This window comes from Hevea brasiliensis, chromosome 4 (genome assembly GCF_030052815.1).
Source record: "Hevea brasiliensis isolate MT/VB/25A 57/8 chromosome 4, ASM3005281v1, whole genome shotgun sequence".
In the NCBI taxonomy this organism is placed as follows: domain Eukaryota; kingdom Viridiplantae; phylum Streptophyta; class Magnoliopsida; order Malpighiales; family Euphorbiaceae; genus Hevea; species Hevea brasiliensis.
Window position 1 is genome coordinate 12,267,952 of NC_079496.1, and position 17,124 is coordinate 12,285,075.

Consider the following 17,124-nt stretch of genomic DNA (forward strand, 5'->3'; position numbering starts at 1 on the left):
ATTTAACTTATTTTAATAAAATTAATATATATAATTGGATAAAAATTTAACGTTAACTACATATTAGAATTAAAAATTTAAATTTTTAATCGAATTCAAATAGATAAATCGCATAATTAATCATAAATTTATAGCATTTTTAAATTATTTATATTGATAAAAATATAACTTTAATTAAATTTAAAAATTATTTTCATATATAGACAAATTTTATTTATTTCATTTTCAATAAGAATAAAAATAAATAATTTTATATTCTCAAATTATTGTTTAATATAATAAATTAAAAAATAATTTATATTAAAAACTTTAATGAAATTATTATAATTACATTTCATTTTTACTAATTTAAGTAAATAGAATAAAACTAAACTAATTTAGATAAATAAAATAAAACTAACACTAATTTTATAATTTTAATAAAATTAACTAAAATTTAAATGAAACAAAAAAAAGTGCTTAGAATTTTTTTAATTAGTTAGTTTTATTTTCAAATTAATTTTATTCTTTACATCAATAAAATATTATAATTTATAAATATATTAAAATTTTCAGAAAAATACTATTCATACAAATTATTTAGTTTTTATTTAAATAATTAATTGTTTAAAATAATAATAAATTTAATTTTATATTAAAATATAATAAAAATTTATAATATCAAATTTTAATGCTTATTCATTTTAAATTTTTATCTATTTATGTAAATTTTATATTATTATTTAATGATTAAATGACTAAAAAAATTAAAACCTTTATAAAGTTCTTCAATTTTAGTCAAATCTTTTAATTTCATTAATCTAATTTCAAACTTTGACATTAATCTTAATTTTAACAATTAACCCAATTGGGTTACTTATTTGATAAAAGCTATTAAATATTTATATACATTAATATTAGCTAATTTTTTATTTTACATCAATTTTAACAATTATTCTTAAATTAATATAAAATATTATTTTAATTAATTTATCTGTCATTTTAAAAATTATAATTACATTTATTTTGGTTTTATTATTTATTTGTATTTTATTTTTAAAATTTTTTCTTTTTCTTTTACTTTAAATTTAAAATAAAATAATAAAAAAAGATGTGAATTAAAAATATAAATAAAAAGAAAGAGGGTAAAAAATTAAAAATTCAGTAATAATAATATATATATTATTCATTTATTATTTTTTTATCAACACGAAATTTGTTAAAATTGAAAAACATATCATAATTATTAAATATATTAATAAAATTTATCACGACCCAACTTATGAACTGGACCGGCACTAGAATTTGGGCCTGCATAAAGCCCCCGAGCCTCATAGTAAGCCTTACTGTTCTCAAATTCATAACCAGACCCATAATTTAGGCCCAACATGCATATAAAAATAATTTAAATTAAAATATTATAATTTTATTCCAAGCCAACTTAACCCAATAATTATCAGAAACTTAAATTAGGAGAGCCCAGCTCAACCCGGTTACATCATTTACAAATTATTTAAGTATCATATAAATCTTTATTTATTCACCTGAAGAATTTAAATTAACACAATTTTTAATAGGGTCTATACTACTGTTAACACATACGGAATTCTAAATTACAAATTTAGAGAATAATAGTACAATTAAGTAATTATTGATAACCTGCGAGAAAAGAAGCAGGTTATTGTGAAAAAGATCTCCTTTTGTAACCTGGAAAAATAACTTGCTTCATTTCTTGCAAGTTTATCAGTGGCTACTTATTTGTATTATTATTTCCTTAGTTTGTAATTTAAAATTCCGCATACGCTAGTAGTAGCATTGGTTTTGTCAGGGACTGTGTTAATTTAAGTTTTTGTTATTAATAAATAAAAAATTTTATGATATTTAAATAGTTTGTAAATTATGGTAATAAGGTTGAGCTGGACTCCCCTAACTTTAGTTTTTTATGGTTATTGAGTTGGTTAGCTCGAATAAAAATATAATATTTTATTTTATTTATATGTTGGACCTCAGTTTTTGGCCCTGATTATGGATTTGAAAATAGTAAGGCTTACTACGGGTCTCAGGGACTTTATGTCTACTCAGATCCTAGTGCCAGTCCAGCTCAGAATTTAGATCGTGACAATGATAATGTTTCTTACTTGCTTTTATATGAATATTCAAAACATTATTTTTTACGCAATGAATATATTATATAATTTATTTATATATTAACTAAAAAAAATTCTTTTACATTTGCTATTAATGATATATATTGAATTTTTATTTTTTTTTGTCATGTATTTTTATCAATTAATAAACATGGGACGTTTATCAAAATTAAAAACTATAAACATTAGTAAGAAAGAATAATCAATGATATCATTTACTTACAAAACACACACACATGTGCAAATAAGTAATTTTTTTTATTTTAATAAAATTTAATAAATTGATAATAATTGATAATTACATAATAAAAAATATATTTTTTATTTCTTATCATAATTATATTTATAAATTCACTGAATATAATTGAAATTAATAAATTTTTATATAATTCATGAATTAAATTAAAAGAATAAAAAAATATAATTAAAAAATAAAAAATAGGGAAAATTAAAAAAATCTTGTAATTTAAGACTTTGACATAGGAGAGACTCTAGTTTAATTTTTTATCAATTTAATACCTTGTGTTTTTAACATATATGGTCCAAATTGTTAGTTGTCCTTAAAGGGTACTGACATAGCAACATCTGAGTGACACGTCAATGCCACATATTCGCCACATAAATATTATATTGACGCCGCATAAGCACCATGCCTATTATATGCCATCATATCAGTACCATATGTTTATTTCGTCAACATTATTTAATGGTTATTAACGAATTAAACTAAATTGATTAATGAAGAAAAACGCAAAGTATTAAATTAATAAAAATTAAATTATAATCCGTCTTGTATCAAAATGTAAAATAATAATAATTTTTTTTTAACTTTCCCCAAAGAATAAGCAAAATAATTGAAAAAAGTCTCTAATCCTTAAGTTGTTAGATCTAGAACACAAATTCTTTCCAAAATCATTACTCCAAAAGGCCTATATTAAAAAAAAGCAATAATTAGAGATGATTAAGCTTTTGGATAAGAAAAAATTATTACTCATTAGGTAATTCCACATGTCATCTTTGTTGTACCACTTGCCTTGTTTTGGCACTTGGCTTCTGGCAAATAAATAATTAAATTTAACTAAGTGCAGACTTTACACTCCTGAACAAATCCTACATATAAAACCTCTATCCTCCATGATTGGATCATACCCATTGTCCCAAAAATCCCACACAGCAACAGTGATAAAGCATGGCTTTTACACATGCAGCACGTGCAAACAACATGACTCAAATAATGGGTTTCACATGTACATGTATTTTCATTTTCAATTCCAATTTTTAAAGTTCTAATCATCATAGTTGTATTTTTATGCAAATAAAGGGTTGGGCTGCATTTGAGTGCATCTGGGAGGTCTATTGACCATGATTTAATCGAAAGCATCCACGCTAAGTTTTTTAAGATATTTTTTAATAAAATAACCTTTATAAAAAAAAGGGTTAGGCCTGCAATTTTTTGGTTGTAAGGAAATTGTTTTCCCTTCTATTTTTGACTTTATAAAAGATATCACTGCTTTTGAAGCTGCAACCTGCAAGTGCATACTTATTTTGAGCTTGTGCTTTGGATTAAAAGAAGAGCCTTTTCTACTATGTAATGATCATATAAGTTTCTTCTGGGGCCATTATGCCAACGTGATTAATTACCTTTCTTTACGTTATGCTGGAAAATGATCTTTAAAATTTTAACTTATAGGTCAATGTGCCAACACCACCTGCAACTGGAGAACATTGGCATGGAGTGACCCAATTGAAAGCTTTTATTCTATGAGCCTTTCTATTAGAGTTGTTGTTAAGAATTTTTTTTAAAAATATATTATTTAGAAAGTATTTAAAAATAATTTAAAATTAAATTTAATAAATTTTAATTATAAAAATATTAAAATAATAAATTATTTTTTTTAAATTATTTTTTTCAATACACTTTTTTTTATAAAAACAGTTTTAACTCTTCAGTCAAGCACTATATAGAGTGAGGCTAATATCTAAGTTGGATGTCATTTTTCGGCATAAATTTAATATCAATCAAGTATCATTTAAGATTAATTATATAAAAAATAAAAAAATTGTAAAAAAATAATTAAACATATAAATAAGTCATGTTTTATGGGATAGCATAATTACCGTTTACTCTTTTTTTTTTTAAATGTTTAAAACGTTAGAAAATTGAACAAAATATATTTATAAAAAAACATTTTCAACTAAATAAACCAATCTGTACGAAGAAAAAATCTAAGATCCAAGAAACTTGTGGGGTTGTAGAAACATGCTTTAGCTACTGCTTTGACAAGAAAGGAATCTCTCGTGAAACCGTGAAACGAAGATAGAAACCCACCACCAAGTACCAACCATGAAAGTGTCGTCCTAGAAGACTCTGTGATTTGCCCAGCTGGAAAACGAAAGAAAAGAAAATGTTAACCACATGATCCACGCCAAATCAAACCCACAACAAATCATTTCATGCAATGTTATTAAACTCAGTTTGAAAGTTAATTCAACGAAGAAATCAAGTTAATGGGTCAATAATTTAATCAATAGATTAATTAATGATTTAATTAGTGAATAATTAAAAATTAATTAAATATATAATTTTATTAAAATTAGTTAAATATAATGCTTTTTAATATAAATAAATATAATTAATTAAATTTTAATTATTTAAAATAAAATTTTAATGTTTATTAAATTATATTTAATAAATTTTAATATTTTTTTATTTTATATAAAAGTACTCAAATAATATAATATATAAATGTAAAATTCTCTTTTTAATATTTATGAAATATGAAGTGTATATTAAAAAGTAAATATATTAAAATAAAAATACATAACAATGAAGTTAGCTCAAATAATTTTAATTTTAAAGATTTTTTTATAAAGTTTTGAGTTTAATTTTATATATTAAAAATTAAAAAAAAAAAAAGAAATTATACTAAATAATTTGATCGATGAGGTTAATCGAATCACACTAACACATGGATTCAATCACTGACCTGATATTATTTTTTTATCTGATTTAATTATAAATTTAAATTAATTTAAATTTTAATTTATTAATTTATTAATTTAATTAATTGATTCAATTTAAATTTAATAATTATAATTTCATGCATGATGGCATATCATAAGAAATTCTTATTTAAATTTACTACGTGAAATGAGCCAGACTTATGGAGAAGACATTCACTCCTCAACTTATGAGTCCAATACATAACGACGAAAGTGTCATCCTCCTCTAATTAATCAAAGTTTAAATTTGTGGAAAATTTCTGTGTAGTACATTAATTATTGAAAAATATTTTAAATAATTTATAAAAAGGACAGATATCTACAATTCGATTTTGCGTTTCATCTTAGAACAAGCCACGTTTTTTAAATTCAGAGGAGTGCCAGAAGGTCCTGATTGTGACTATATTTGAATTAAAATTAACCAAATTAATTTGATTAAGATTTGATGTAATGTGGAAATTAGATAAAAGTCCAGACCTTTTTTTGCCCACGCACTCCTATGACTAGGAACACGTGCCTTTGTCTTCAAATTTTGGCCCACAACTCCTTGGCCTCGGCCCACTTTTTCGTTGAGGAAAATGTATCTCATTAATTTAAAATAAAATATAAATTTTAACTATAAAATGATAATTTATATATATATATATATATATTCATTTATGTAGAATTTCCATATTTGCTTAATTTATTTTAAAAATAAAACTATAATAAAATTAAATTGCATATGTAGAAATATTATTTTATACAAATATTTATAAAAATCCTGTCTTTTTTATTATTTTATAAAATAATATAATTTTAACTATCAAATAAACAAACACTTTATATTTAATTGCAATTTCTTTTGAAATTTTGAATTATTAAAAAAAATTTAAATTTTAGTCCGTAGATTATAAATAAATAATCTTTTACATTAATTTTAGGCTAATTTCACTTTGATTAAGAATTAAATTCGATGCCTCGTGGCTGCCAAAATAATCAAAATTCCATTATTCTTTATTCAATATAAGTGGTGGATCTTTAGTATTCTTCACATCAGCATCATACATACTAATCTTCGAATCACGACCATTGGATCTGTGGATCCTGTTGAATTGAAAGTGGCAAACTTGATATTTTAAAATTTAAACAAAAAAAAAAAAAAAGTTTTATATTCCATAACATGTAATGACAACGTTAAAAACGAGACATATCACAATTATTGTTCTCCAATTTTTCATTTTTCTTCCCCAAGATATAGCTTCCCAATCTCAACCACAGCCACGTTTTCCTCCTCCTTCTCCTCCTATACAACACCACCCATGGCCGGAGCTCTCTCTTCCACCATACATGGAAATCTCATAGCTCGTGCTGTCTCCAGTTCCAATCCTAAACACCCATTATTCTCTCATAGACCCATGGTAGTTGCCATGTCCACTGACCAGTCATATTGGAGCTCTGTAAATGCTGACCTTGACACCCATCTCAAGCAAGCCATTCCCATAAGGCAACCACTCGCGGTCTTTGAGCCCATGCGCCATCTCATCTTATCCGCCCCACAAACTTCCGCACCGGCCTTGTGTATCGCCGCTTGTGAACTCGTTGGTGGCCACCGGAACCAAGCCATGGCCGCAGCATCCGCTTTACGTCTCATGCATGCTTCTACTTCCACTCATGAGAACCTGCCTTTGACAGACAGGCCCAGGCCGAGGCGCAGAACCAGGCCCACTTTATATGGCCCTAACATCGAGCTTCTCATAGCAGATGGAATGATACCATTCGGGTTTGAGTTACTGGCACGGGACGATGACCCGGCCGAAAATAATTCGAATCGGGTTTTGCGTGCTATCATTGAGATCTCACGTGCCATGGGTTCACAAGGGGTGATCGAAGGGCAATATAATGAATCACAATACGAGGAATCGGAGGGGGAGGAAATATTCCACGTGGGATGGCTTCAAAATGTATGTAGAAAAAAAGAAGGTACCTTACACGCGTGTGCGGGTGCGTGTGGCGCAATATTAGGAGGTGGAAGCGAAGACGAGATAGAAAAATTGAGAAGGTATGGCTTGTATGTAGGAATGGTACAAGGAATATTGAGCAAGGTTGATGAAAGGAAGGAGTGGCCAGCGAAAGAGGTGAATAAGCTAAGAGATTTGGCTCTTAAAGAATTGAAAGATTTCAACCAAGCAAAGGTTAAAACAATTTCTATCCTTGTTGAGACCAGGTTTTGTAATTTATGAGTTTTACAAGATAAATATTATTTTTATAAAAATAAAATAATATTTATTTTAAATGTATTTAATAATTTTACTCTTGCTATATATATTTATTTTATATGTAAACACATGGAGGGGGATATTATTTTGTCCAAATTTTCATTTATTTTTAAAATTAATTATAATTATATATATATTATTGAAATTAATTTTAAAATTTATATAAATTTAAAATTCTTAATTTTAATGTTCATATAATTTTAATAATTAGTATCTTCTAAATATTATCGTCACTAATCTTTTCACGACGAAAAATTGATCGTTAAATCATTTAAATGTTAATTCTATAATATTTTATATAGCTTCTAATAACTTTTAGCGATAAAATATTTGTCATTAAATACTTAATAATTTTATTTTTTTAATATTATAATAATTAATATAAATTAAAATTTTAATATTATATTAATAATAATCCTACTTATATTAAAAAATATGTTATAATTCGTAATATAGTAATTCTATAATTATAATTCTATAAGTATTATTAATTTATTAAAAATTATTTAATTTATTTTAATAAAATTAATATATATAATTGGATAAAAATTTAACGTTAACTACATATTAGAATTAAGAATTTAAATTTTTAATCGAATTCAAATAGATAAATCGCATAATTAGTCATAAATTTATAGCATTTTTTAATTACTTATATTGATAAAAATATAACTTTAATTAAATTTAAAAATTATTTTCATATATAGACAAATTTTATTTATTTCATTTTCAATAAGAATAAAAATAAATAATTTTATATTCTCAAATTATTGTTTAATATAATAAATTAAAAAATAATTTATATTAAAAACTTTAATGAAATTATTATAATTACATTTCATTTTTACTAATTTAAGTAAATAGAATAAAACTAAACTAATTTAGATAAATAAAATAAAACTAACACTAATTTTATAATTTTAATAAAATTAACTAAAATTTAAATGAAACTAAAAAAGTGCTTAGAATTTTTTTAATTAGTTAGTTTTATTTTCAAATTAATTTTATTCTTTACATCAATAAAATATTATAATTTATAAATATATTAAAATTTTCAAAAAAATACTATTCATACAAATTATTTAGTTTTTATTTAAATAATTAATTGTTTAAAATAATAATAAATTTTAATTTTATATTAAAATATAATAAAAATTTATAATATCAAAATTTAATGCTTATTCATTTTAAATTTTTATCTATTTATGTAAATTTTATATTATTATTTAATGATTAAATGACTAAAAATATTAAAACCTTTATAAAGTTCTTCAATTTTAGTCAAATCTTTTAATTTTATTAATCTAATTTCAAACTTTGACATTAATTTTAATTTTAACAATTAACCCAATTGGGTTACTCATTTGATAAAAGCTATTAAATATTTATATACATTAATATTAGCTAATTTTTTATTTTTACATCAATTTTAACAATTATTCTTAAATTAATATAAAATATTATCTTAATTAATTTATCTATCATTTTGAAAATTATAATTACATTTATTTTGGTTTTATTATTTATTTGTATTTTATTTTTAAAACTTTTTCTTTTTCTTTGACTTTAAATTTAAAATAAAATAACAAAAAAAGATGTGAATTAAAAATATAAGTAAAAAGAAAGAGGATAAAAAATTAAAAATTCAGTAATAATAATATATATATATATTACTCATTTATTATTTTTTATCAACACGAAGTTTGTTAAAATTGATAAATATATCGGAATTATTGAATATATTAATAAAATTTGTCACGACCCAATCTATGGGCCGGACCGGCACTAGAATTTAGGCCTGCATAAAGCCTCCGAGGCTCATAGTAAGCTTTACTGTTCTTAAATTCATAACCAGACCAATAATTTAGGCCCAACATGCATATAAAAATAATTTAAATTAAAATATTATAATTTTATTCCAGGCCAACTTAACCCAATAATTATCAGAAACTTAAATTATGGAAGCCCAGCTCAAGCCGATTACATCATTTACAAATTGTTTAAATATCATTCAAATCTTTATTTATTAACCTCAATAATTTAAATTAACACAATTCTTAATAGGGTCTATACTACTGTTAATGCATATGAAATTCTAAATTACAAATTTAGAGAATAATAGTACAATTAAGTAATTATTGATAACCTACGAGAAAAAAAGCAAGTTATTGTGAAAAAGATCTCCTCTTGTAACATGGAAAAATAAGGTAAACAGGAGTGAGCGTTCGACTCAGAGAGTAAAATACAAATTTTAACCATAATTTCTATAGCTATTTAAAGTTAATGCATCATAAGGAGTTGAATGCAACATCATCAAATTTTTCATATAAATCACATCATAATAGTAAAAAGACAATTTGGAGCACTCACACACCCAACACTGTTCAAACAGTACATATATGGGAGTTGATCCCCTATACAGCCCTCTTAATCCAACCTCTGCTAGCGAGTGTCTCTCAAGCAGGACTTTCGCTTAATAAACCAAATGCGGGGTCCCAGTGAATGTCTCTCAAGCCGTGTCTACCCGGCTTGTCCATATCTATTACCATACCATACGCACGCCAACGCACACACACTGCTCCAAATTACCACAAACAACATCCATGGCATTTCAATAATTATGAATGTAATATAAAACGTGCCTAGTGTTTAACTACATAGATACATATTTATAAGTGATGCATGGACATGCTTAAACCTATAATAATATCGAAATTATAATTAAAATTAGTATTTTACTCACAGTACACCGATGACTATTGTGGCCGCTGGATGGAGGAAAATAGCTGACATTGATCACCTAAATAATTATATTATAAATTTATTAGTACTAAGTCAAAATAAAACTCTAAAGAGACAACAGACAGCCTAATTCATGCTGGAAATTCGGCAGAGTTTCTCCTATACCTGGGACCTATCCAACCCACAAAAAATGGTTCAAATAGCACTTCTAAACTCAAACCATATCTCATCATTATTATATGGCCCCTTCAGGGCCCTCCAAACCAAGCAATACTTAGAATCTTAAAAATTACATTTTAGTCCCTATAATTGACATTTTGTAAAAATCCACTCAAACAAGCTCTAAAAATTCTAAAATTTCGCCCCGCGGTCCTTAATAAAGTTATAAAGCTATCGCAAAAGTAAGTTTAATTTTCTAATCACCCATGAATATTTTATTCAAGAATATTACTCAATTCTATAAGTTTCCAATAGCTAACATATTTTTAATTCAACCCAATTCAATATTCACATATTTAAACCTCCATCCTCAAGCTTTAACCAATCATATAAAATTTAAATATCATAATTTCAAATAATCTTATATGCCCATATGCTAAAAATCTAACTAAAATTCATCTATATTTTTCAAAATTATTCTACAATCACTCAAAAATTCAACAAACACTATAGAATATCTCCAAATAATTTTACTTTCATCATATATTTTTCTTAGAATTTTTCTACAATTTTTCCTGTTTAAGAAACACTGCATTTATGCTTCACAGACAAAGAAATAATGAAAAAAATCTTACCCGAAACTTATTTATGTCTCAAAAATTTCAAAAATTTATGAAGAAGCCTCTGGAAGTTGAATAATCTCCAAAGCTCACCAGAGCCACCGCCGGAACCATCGAGCACAGCAGCAGGCAGCCTGTCGCCGGTGGCATCTGCCGGATCTGATCATACCATCATGTTCCTCTCCTCTCCCTCAATCCATAGGTGGTTTCGGATCGTCAATCCAACAACCGGATCATCCTAAATCTGACCCAAAAACTTAAAAAATCCGAAATTTCTCTCCTCTATATCTCGCTCATCCGACCACCAAATGTTGCAAAATGGATATCAAAAGAAAGCTCTCGGAGCAAGCTTTCCAACGCCACTTGAATCGCCTCGATCGGACGTCGGATGAAGCCGGAATTGCGACGGAAAGCCACCGCCCACTGTGCGCATTTCTCTCTCTTCTCCCTCTTTTACCGCCGCATCTAGCGGTGCTACTGGCCTGCTGATGGCTCGCCGACGTTGCCTGAAGCTGCTTGGTCGCCAGTCAGTGGTGGTTGACCCCTCACCGGTCGAAAAGTATAGAGAAAAGGGAGAGAAGAGATGGGGGAAAGAGAGATGCGTGAGGGAGGGGGGGTGTTCTGCTGGCTGTTTGGTTTTTTTTTTTTTTTGAAATTCTGGGAATGAATCTAGATAGACATGTTGTCCAGATTCATTTCTGGAAAAATTTTAAATTTTAAATGTTTAATTTAATTTTTAATTAATTAATTTATTTATTTATTATTATTAATTTTTTTAAAATTTTTGAGTTGTTACAAAATTGATCAGTTAATTGTTTTTAATTAAATTTATTATTAGAATTGAAAACATTTGAAAATGTTTATAATTGAGTTGATATAATTGAATTTTTTTTTTACTAAAATTGATAATTGACAAAAAAAAATTTTGATTTTTTTTTTATCTTTTAAGCTTGTTTAATAGTATTTAGAGTTATATTAAAGAATAAAATTAATATATGATATATAATTATAACAATATATTTTTAAATTATATAATTTAACTTTTTTCCAATATATTTACCATATATACTTTTTTTAAATACTTCAATTTTAAGAATTATATATATATATATATAATAAAAATTTATTTAATTATTAATCTAGCTTTATTTATTTGTAGTGTTGTATTTTTTTTTAATAATTAATTATAATTAACAAATACAAAATTATGAATGGAAGAATTTACGAAATAATCAAATTATTTTATAATTTTTTAATTTACAATAAATAATATTAACATATTGAAATATTAGTCTTATTATAATTCTTATTTTAAAAAATACTTATAAAGATAAAATATGAACTCATAAACAAATTTATTAATAGTAAATGGTAATATGTAATTTAAAAGCTTAATATTAAAAAATAATTTTTTAAAAATTTTTTATAATTATAGCTATTTTTTTTAACATTTTCAGCATGGTCTTAAAAGTTTTTTTTTTTTTTTTAATTTATAGTTAAAATTGAGTTAAATCAGTTAAGGTAATGTAACTTTGATTGTTGATTTCTTTTCTAGCTATAATTTTGACTATCAATTTATTTTAATTTCTATTGCTTACTAAAAACAATTTGTATCAAACTAACATATAAAACTAAAGATAAAAATAAATAAAAAATCTTAATTGTTATCAAAATGTAATTATTATTCTAATGTTTTTATTTTTATTATTTAAATTCAATTTTTACTTATTTATATTTTATTTATTTGATTTTATTAGTATTTATACTGAATTAATAATCTTTTATTTTATAATCATATATGAAAATTTAATAAAAATTATATGAAAATAAATTAAATTACGAATAACGGGTATAAATATGTGTATAATTCATTTAAAAACTAGTGTGTATATATATATATATCTGAAAATTGAATAGTATATTTAGTGGCTTTTATATAGTTATAGAAAAAAAAGTAAAGGTAAATAAATTATATTATCCCATGATGAGTAATATTAAAAATATGAATTTATAAAAAAATATTAATTAATCAATTTATTAATTAATTATTTAGACTCCATTTATTTTGTTAAAAATAACTTATATAAAATAATTTACATGAAATGATAAATTAATAATAAATAAATATATATATATATAAAATGAGTCATAAAAAATTATAACTATTAATTAGTTTTTTTTTTAATTTTAGTAATTATATTTATATATTTATCTATTTTTTATTATTTTACTATTCTGTATAAAGTGCTGATAAGATATCAACCGTTGGACTATATAATTTCTCTAAAATTGGTGGGGGACAATTTTATTTGGTGAATAATTTAAAGAGCAAGGATAATTACAAAGCATGGAAAGATCCAATGAAAATTCTAACATAAAATATAACCAGAGACATTACCCTTTGAAGATGTCCAAGGTCTAAAGTAATAAAATTTATTATTAAAAAAAATAAATGAACATGTGTAGGGTCTCAGTCATATATTTTTCTACCAGGAATAATAAGGAGTGAAAGAGACAATATGAAATGGAGCATTAAAAAAAATATGAAGGTGGAATGTCTTTTTCAATTTCAATTCCCATGTTGGCTTAACATGTCTCTTCCATATGGGCTTCACTTATCCAGCCCACTAGACCATCTTAGCCCACTTTATGATGGATTGTCCTGCCATAGTGTAGAGTATGGGCCTAGGCCCACTTCTTTTTTATCTTACTTTGCATTTGGTAGTGGGTGAACTTTTGGAACTCTTAACAAGAAGGGGCAAAATTGAGGGATAACATTTACTCTACTTTTTTATTTTGTTTTTTATATTATTGTTATTGAGAAAAATATATTAGTAAATATAATAATTAAATGATATTAAAAATGAATTTAAAATTAAATTTAATATGTTTTAATTATAAGTATTTTAAAATAATTAAATTAATTATTTTTAATATTTAAAATAATAAGAAATATTATTTCAACCTCCCAATCTTAATTCTAAATGTCAATTTTGATCCTGTTCAAATGGAGATTTAGACACTTGAACTGGTCCTTTAAAGGATTAACCTGATTCTGGTTCCTGTTTTAATTAAATATAAAGATTGAAATTTATTTTTAATTTTTATTTTTAAAAAATAAAAATTAAAATTGATCTGAAATCAAACTAGCCGGTTTCAATCTGATTAGTCCAATTCAGGATTAATTTTAATTAATTTGATTTTGATACTTTTTAATTCAATTTCAATTTAAATAAATACGATTCTAATTTTAAATCGCTCCGAACTAACGTTTAGAGTCTAATCCTTTTATTTTAATATTTGAAATGACAAATAAACATGTGAATTGTGTTCTATAATAAATTACACAATATTACATAATAAATATATAAATCTATAATATTTATATATTAAATATGTGAATTAAGTTTATATAAAAATTTCCTAATAATAATAATCACACATGCGTATTTAAAGCATTAATTTTGAATTACATGTTTATAATATGAAAAAGGGGCAAAAGATATCTTTGGTAATATGACAAATTATGATAAATTTAACATCTTTAATTACACCATTTTGATATCTAAATTGATTGCCTATCATCAAAGTGTTCTTATCACATCAATTCAATGTGGTATAAATGTCAATTAATAGGCATGCATGAATTTGAGAAAGGGTTGGTGCCGTATGGATTGGCCACTGTAACTAAAACAGGAGGAGGAACAGGTCCAATGAGCACGGGTGGTCCATGATTGCTGCCTTGTCAGACACTTCCAATTCACCTTCAAGATGGGTATTTTCAGAGCTCCTCCCTTCTGACAGAGAAGGGAAATGACAATGATTGTCAAATTCATCACTTGCAGCTCTGTCCTAACTTTAATTTTGCACGTGCCAACCTCCATTTTCTTGGACTCAATAATTGCATCATATTTAATAGATGTCCTCTTGCTCTCAGATTCTTGCTCTCCATGGTTTCTTGCACAGAAGCTCTTGACCATTATTAGCAAGGCACTGTTACCAACTGCTTATTGTCTGGTTTTTCCAATTCTGCTGAGTATAGTGATTCTTAATCCTGCTTTTGGTGATGGGTTATTGAAACCATTGCAAATTAGTGGAAAGTAAACAGAATTAGAGCTCATGAACAACAGCAAAAGCAATCAAATCCCATAGGCATTAATATGCACTAAATCATGCTTTATACATAAAAATGGATCACCATTCACCAATGCCCACTAATACCCTAGACAAAAACCATGACAAATCATCAAGGAACCAACACAAACCCCTATACATACTACTAACTAGATGAGTAAAGATCATCATCATGACTATATGGCCACCAGCTTCATTGTGGCATTAGAATTAAATTATGGTCATGGTGATTCAAGAAACCCAGTTCTGGTCAAAACAGCATTCCTAACTTTACTAAGGTCCCTCCCTTTGAGGGTCCTGCCAACCCCTTCAAAAACAGAAAATGAGGAAATCTGGCTCCTTGCAAGCCTTCTGGCAATGAGCTCATGTGGGGGCAGCTTAAAATAGTAATCACTATCTTTATTTTCATATTCATCATCATTATCCTCATTCACAACCCCGTTATAACTATCACCATCTGATTCATGATCTTCATCATAATCTTCATAATGCAATGAACTTGCATTCTTGGAGGCTTTCTTGGTCTTCCTTTTGCAAAATTTTGACCAGTCAGGAATGTTGACAGGTGCCGATTGCGGCACTACTTTGGTTTCATGAGAGGAATTGTTGCTGCTGCTGCTGCTGCCACTACTTGTAGTTCTTGGGATCATTCTTGCAGCAGAAGGGAGGCTTCTTGGAACAGAAAATGAGGATTCTGTGGATTTGCCATAATTGGAATTTGCATCTTTTGTCTCTCTTAAAACATCCCAAACATCCTCTTCTTCAAAGTCTCCTTCCCTCAGGGATCTCCATACACCAGTGCCCTGCCTCATAAAATTATAGCTGTTATCCATTGATGATTGCCTGCGGATCCAAAATTCCAAATCATTACATATAGACTTGAAATCTCCCATATGGGTACTCCCCAAAATTCACAAATTCAAAGAGAGAGAGAGAGACAGATTCAAAACAACAGAAATTCCAAAGATTAGATAATTGGGCATCCTGCAACAACCAAAAGCAAAATTGAGGAAAACAAGAACCTACCTTTTCTTGGATTGAGAACCTCCTAAAGTCGCAGTTCTCCTTAGATTCTTAGGGGATATCTGCAACATGGAAAGCAAATTGAATTAAAAAAGATTTCTAGTAAGATTTATCTTGCTTGTTTCAGAATCTTCAAAACAAATAGAAAAGAAATGATTGATTTAAGAGAATCCCAGATACTTTTTCTATTCAAATTCCTACTTTCTGACCTGGAAAAGCTTGAGAGAATCGCTGTGGTGGATGGCTTTTTGAAGAACCCAAATACATCAAGAACAGAGAAAAGGAGAGTTGGGGGGTGAGAAATAAGCAAGAATAAGACAAACCTTTCACTTTTATCCCTAATATTTTGAAAGCCTGACTTCTGACAATGAAAAATGCAAAATTGAAGTAACAATAAGATCTGGTTTTGTGTTTTTACTAACTTCCCTTTTTAAAAAACTGTCTTTCCATTGATCTTTCACAGCATGAATCAGATATGACACACTCCTTTCTCTTTATACCTTCACATAATCTAAAGCCTCAAAATCTACATTTATGCACCCATCACCCCCCAAAACAAAAGAGCCCTACATATCTCAAGCGCTAGTGGGAACTGAGAGAGGTAAAAAAAAATTGATCACTAGATGACAACCAGAAGGTGAATTTGTAGCTGGAGGCTGTTTGATTAATTGATGTGAGATGGAAGTATGGAACCCATAAGAGCCGTGCAATCATCTCATTTTATAATGAACTTATCCAAGGATGAGTTCCTTCAATAAAATAATGATTAAAAGATAAAAAGTAAAAACCAAGTTTCCTAGAAATTCTCATTTTTGCAATTTTTTTCACTAGATTTCTACTCTTTTTTCTTTCCATTTTAATTTTTTTAATTTACTGAGCTGATTTCTTCCTGCTTGTGGCGGCCAAGTGTCCAAATGCAGTTTTGCACATTAAAAACTTGTCATCTAAAGCTTAAGCCCTGCAATAATAGTCAAAATTGGACTCTTGAGATAAAGATAAAGCTTTCAAGCTGTAGTGTGAATGAGGATGGAATAGCCGCCTTCAGCTAGCCAATGCCAT

General features: G+C 26.3%; 2 protein-coding genes across 4 annotated transcripts; one reads left to right on the top strand and one right to left on the bottom strand.

Moving 5' to 3' along the window:
- Nucleotides 1-6,314: 6,314 nt before the first annotated feature.
- On the top strand, nt 6,315-7,408 carry LOC131179216 (heterodimeric geranylgeranyl pyrophosphate synthase small subunit, chloroplastic-like). Its single transcript, XM_058145353.1, has one exon. It carries the CDS (start codon nt 6,431-6,433, stop codon nt 7,349-7,351), a length of 921 nt encoding a protein of 306 aa, XP_058001336.1. The 5' UTR covers nt 6,315-6,430; the 3' UTR covers nt 7,352-7,408.
- Nucleotides 7,409-15,030: 7,622 nt separating this feature from the next.
- Nucleotides 15,031-16,810, bottom strand: LOC110657589 (protein S40-7). 3 transcript variants are annotated; one of them, XM_021814835.2, is made up of 3 exons: nt 16,275-16,810; nt 16,069-16,127; nt 15,031-15,885 (listed from the first exon to the last, which is right to left on the bottom strand). In XM_021814835.2, exon 3 carries the CDS (start codon nt 15,873-15,875, stop codon nt 15,264-15,266), a length of 612 nt encoding a protein of 203 aa, XP_021670527.2. In that variant the 5' UTR covers nt 15,876-15,885; nt 16,069-16,127; nt 16,275-16,810; the 3' UTR covers nt 15,031-15,263. The 3 variants fall into 3 exon arrangements, with proteins under 3 accessions (XP_021670527.2, XP_021670528.2, XP_058001337.1); XM_021814836.2 differs by having other exon boundaries at nt 16,246-16,808; XM_058145354.1 differs by lacking the exon at nt 16,275-16,810 and having other exon boundaries at nt 16,069-16,239.
- Nucleotides 16,811-17,124: the final 314 nt, after the last annotated feature.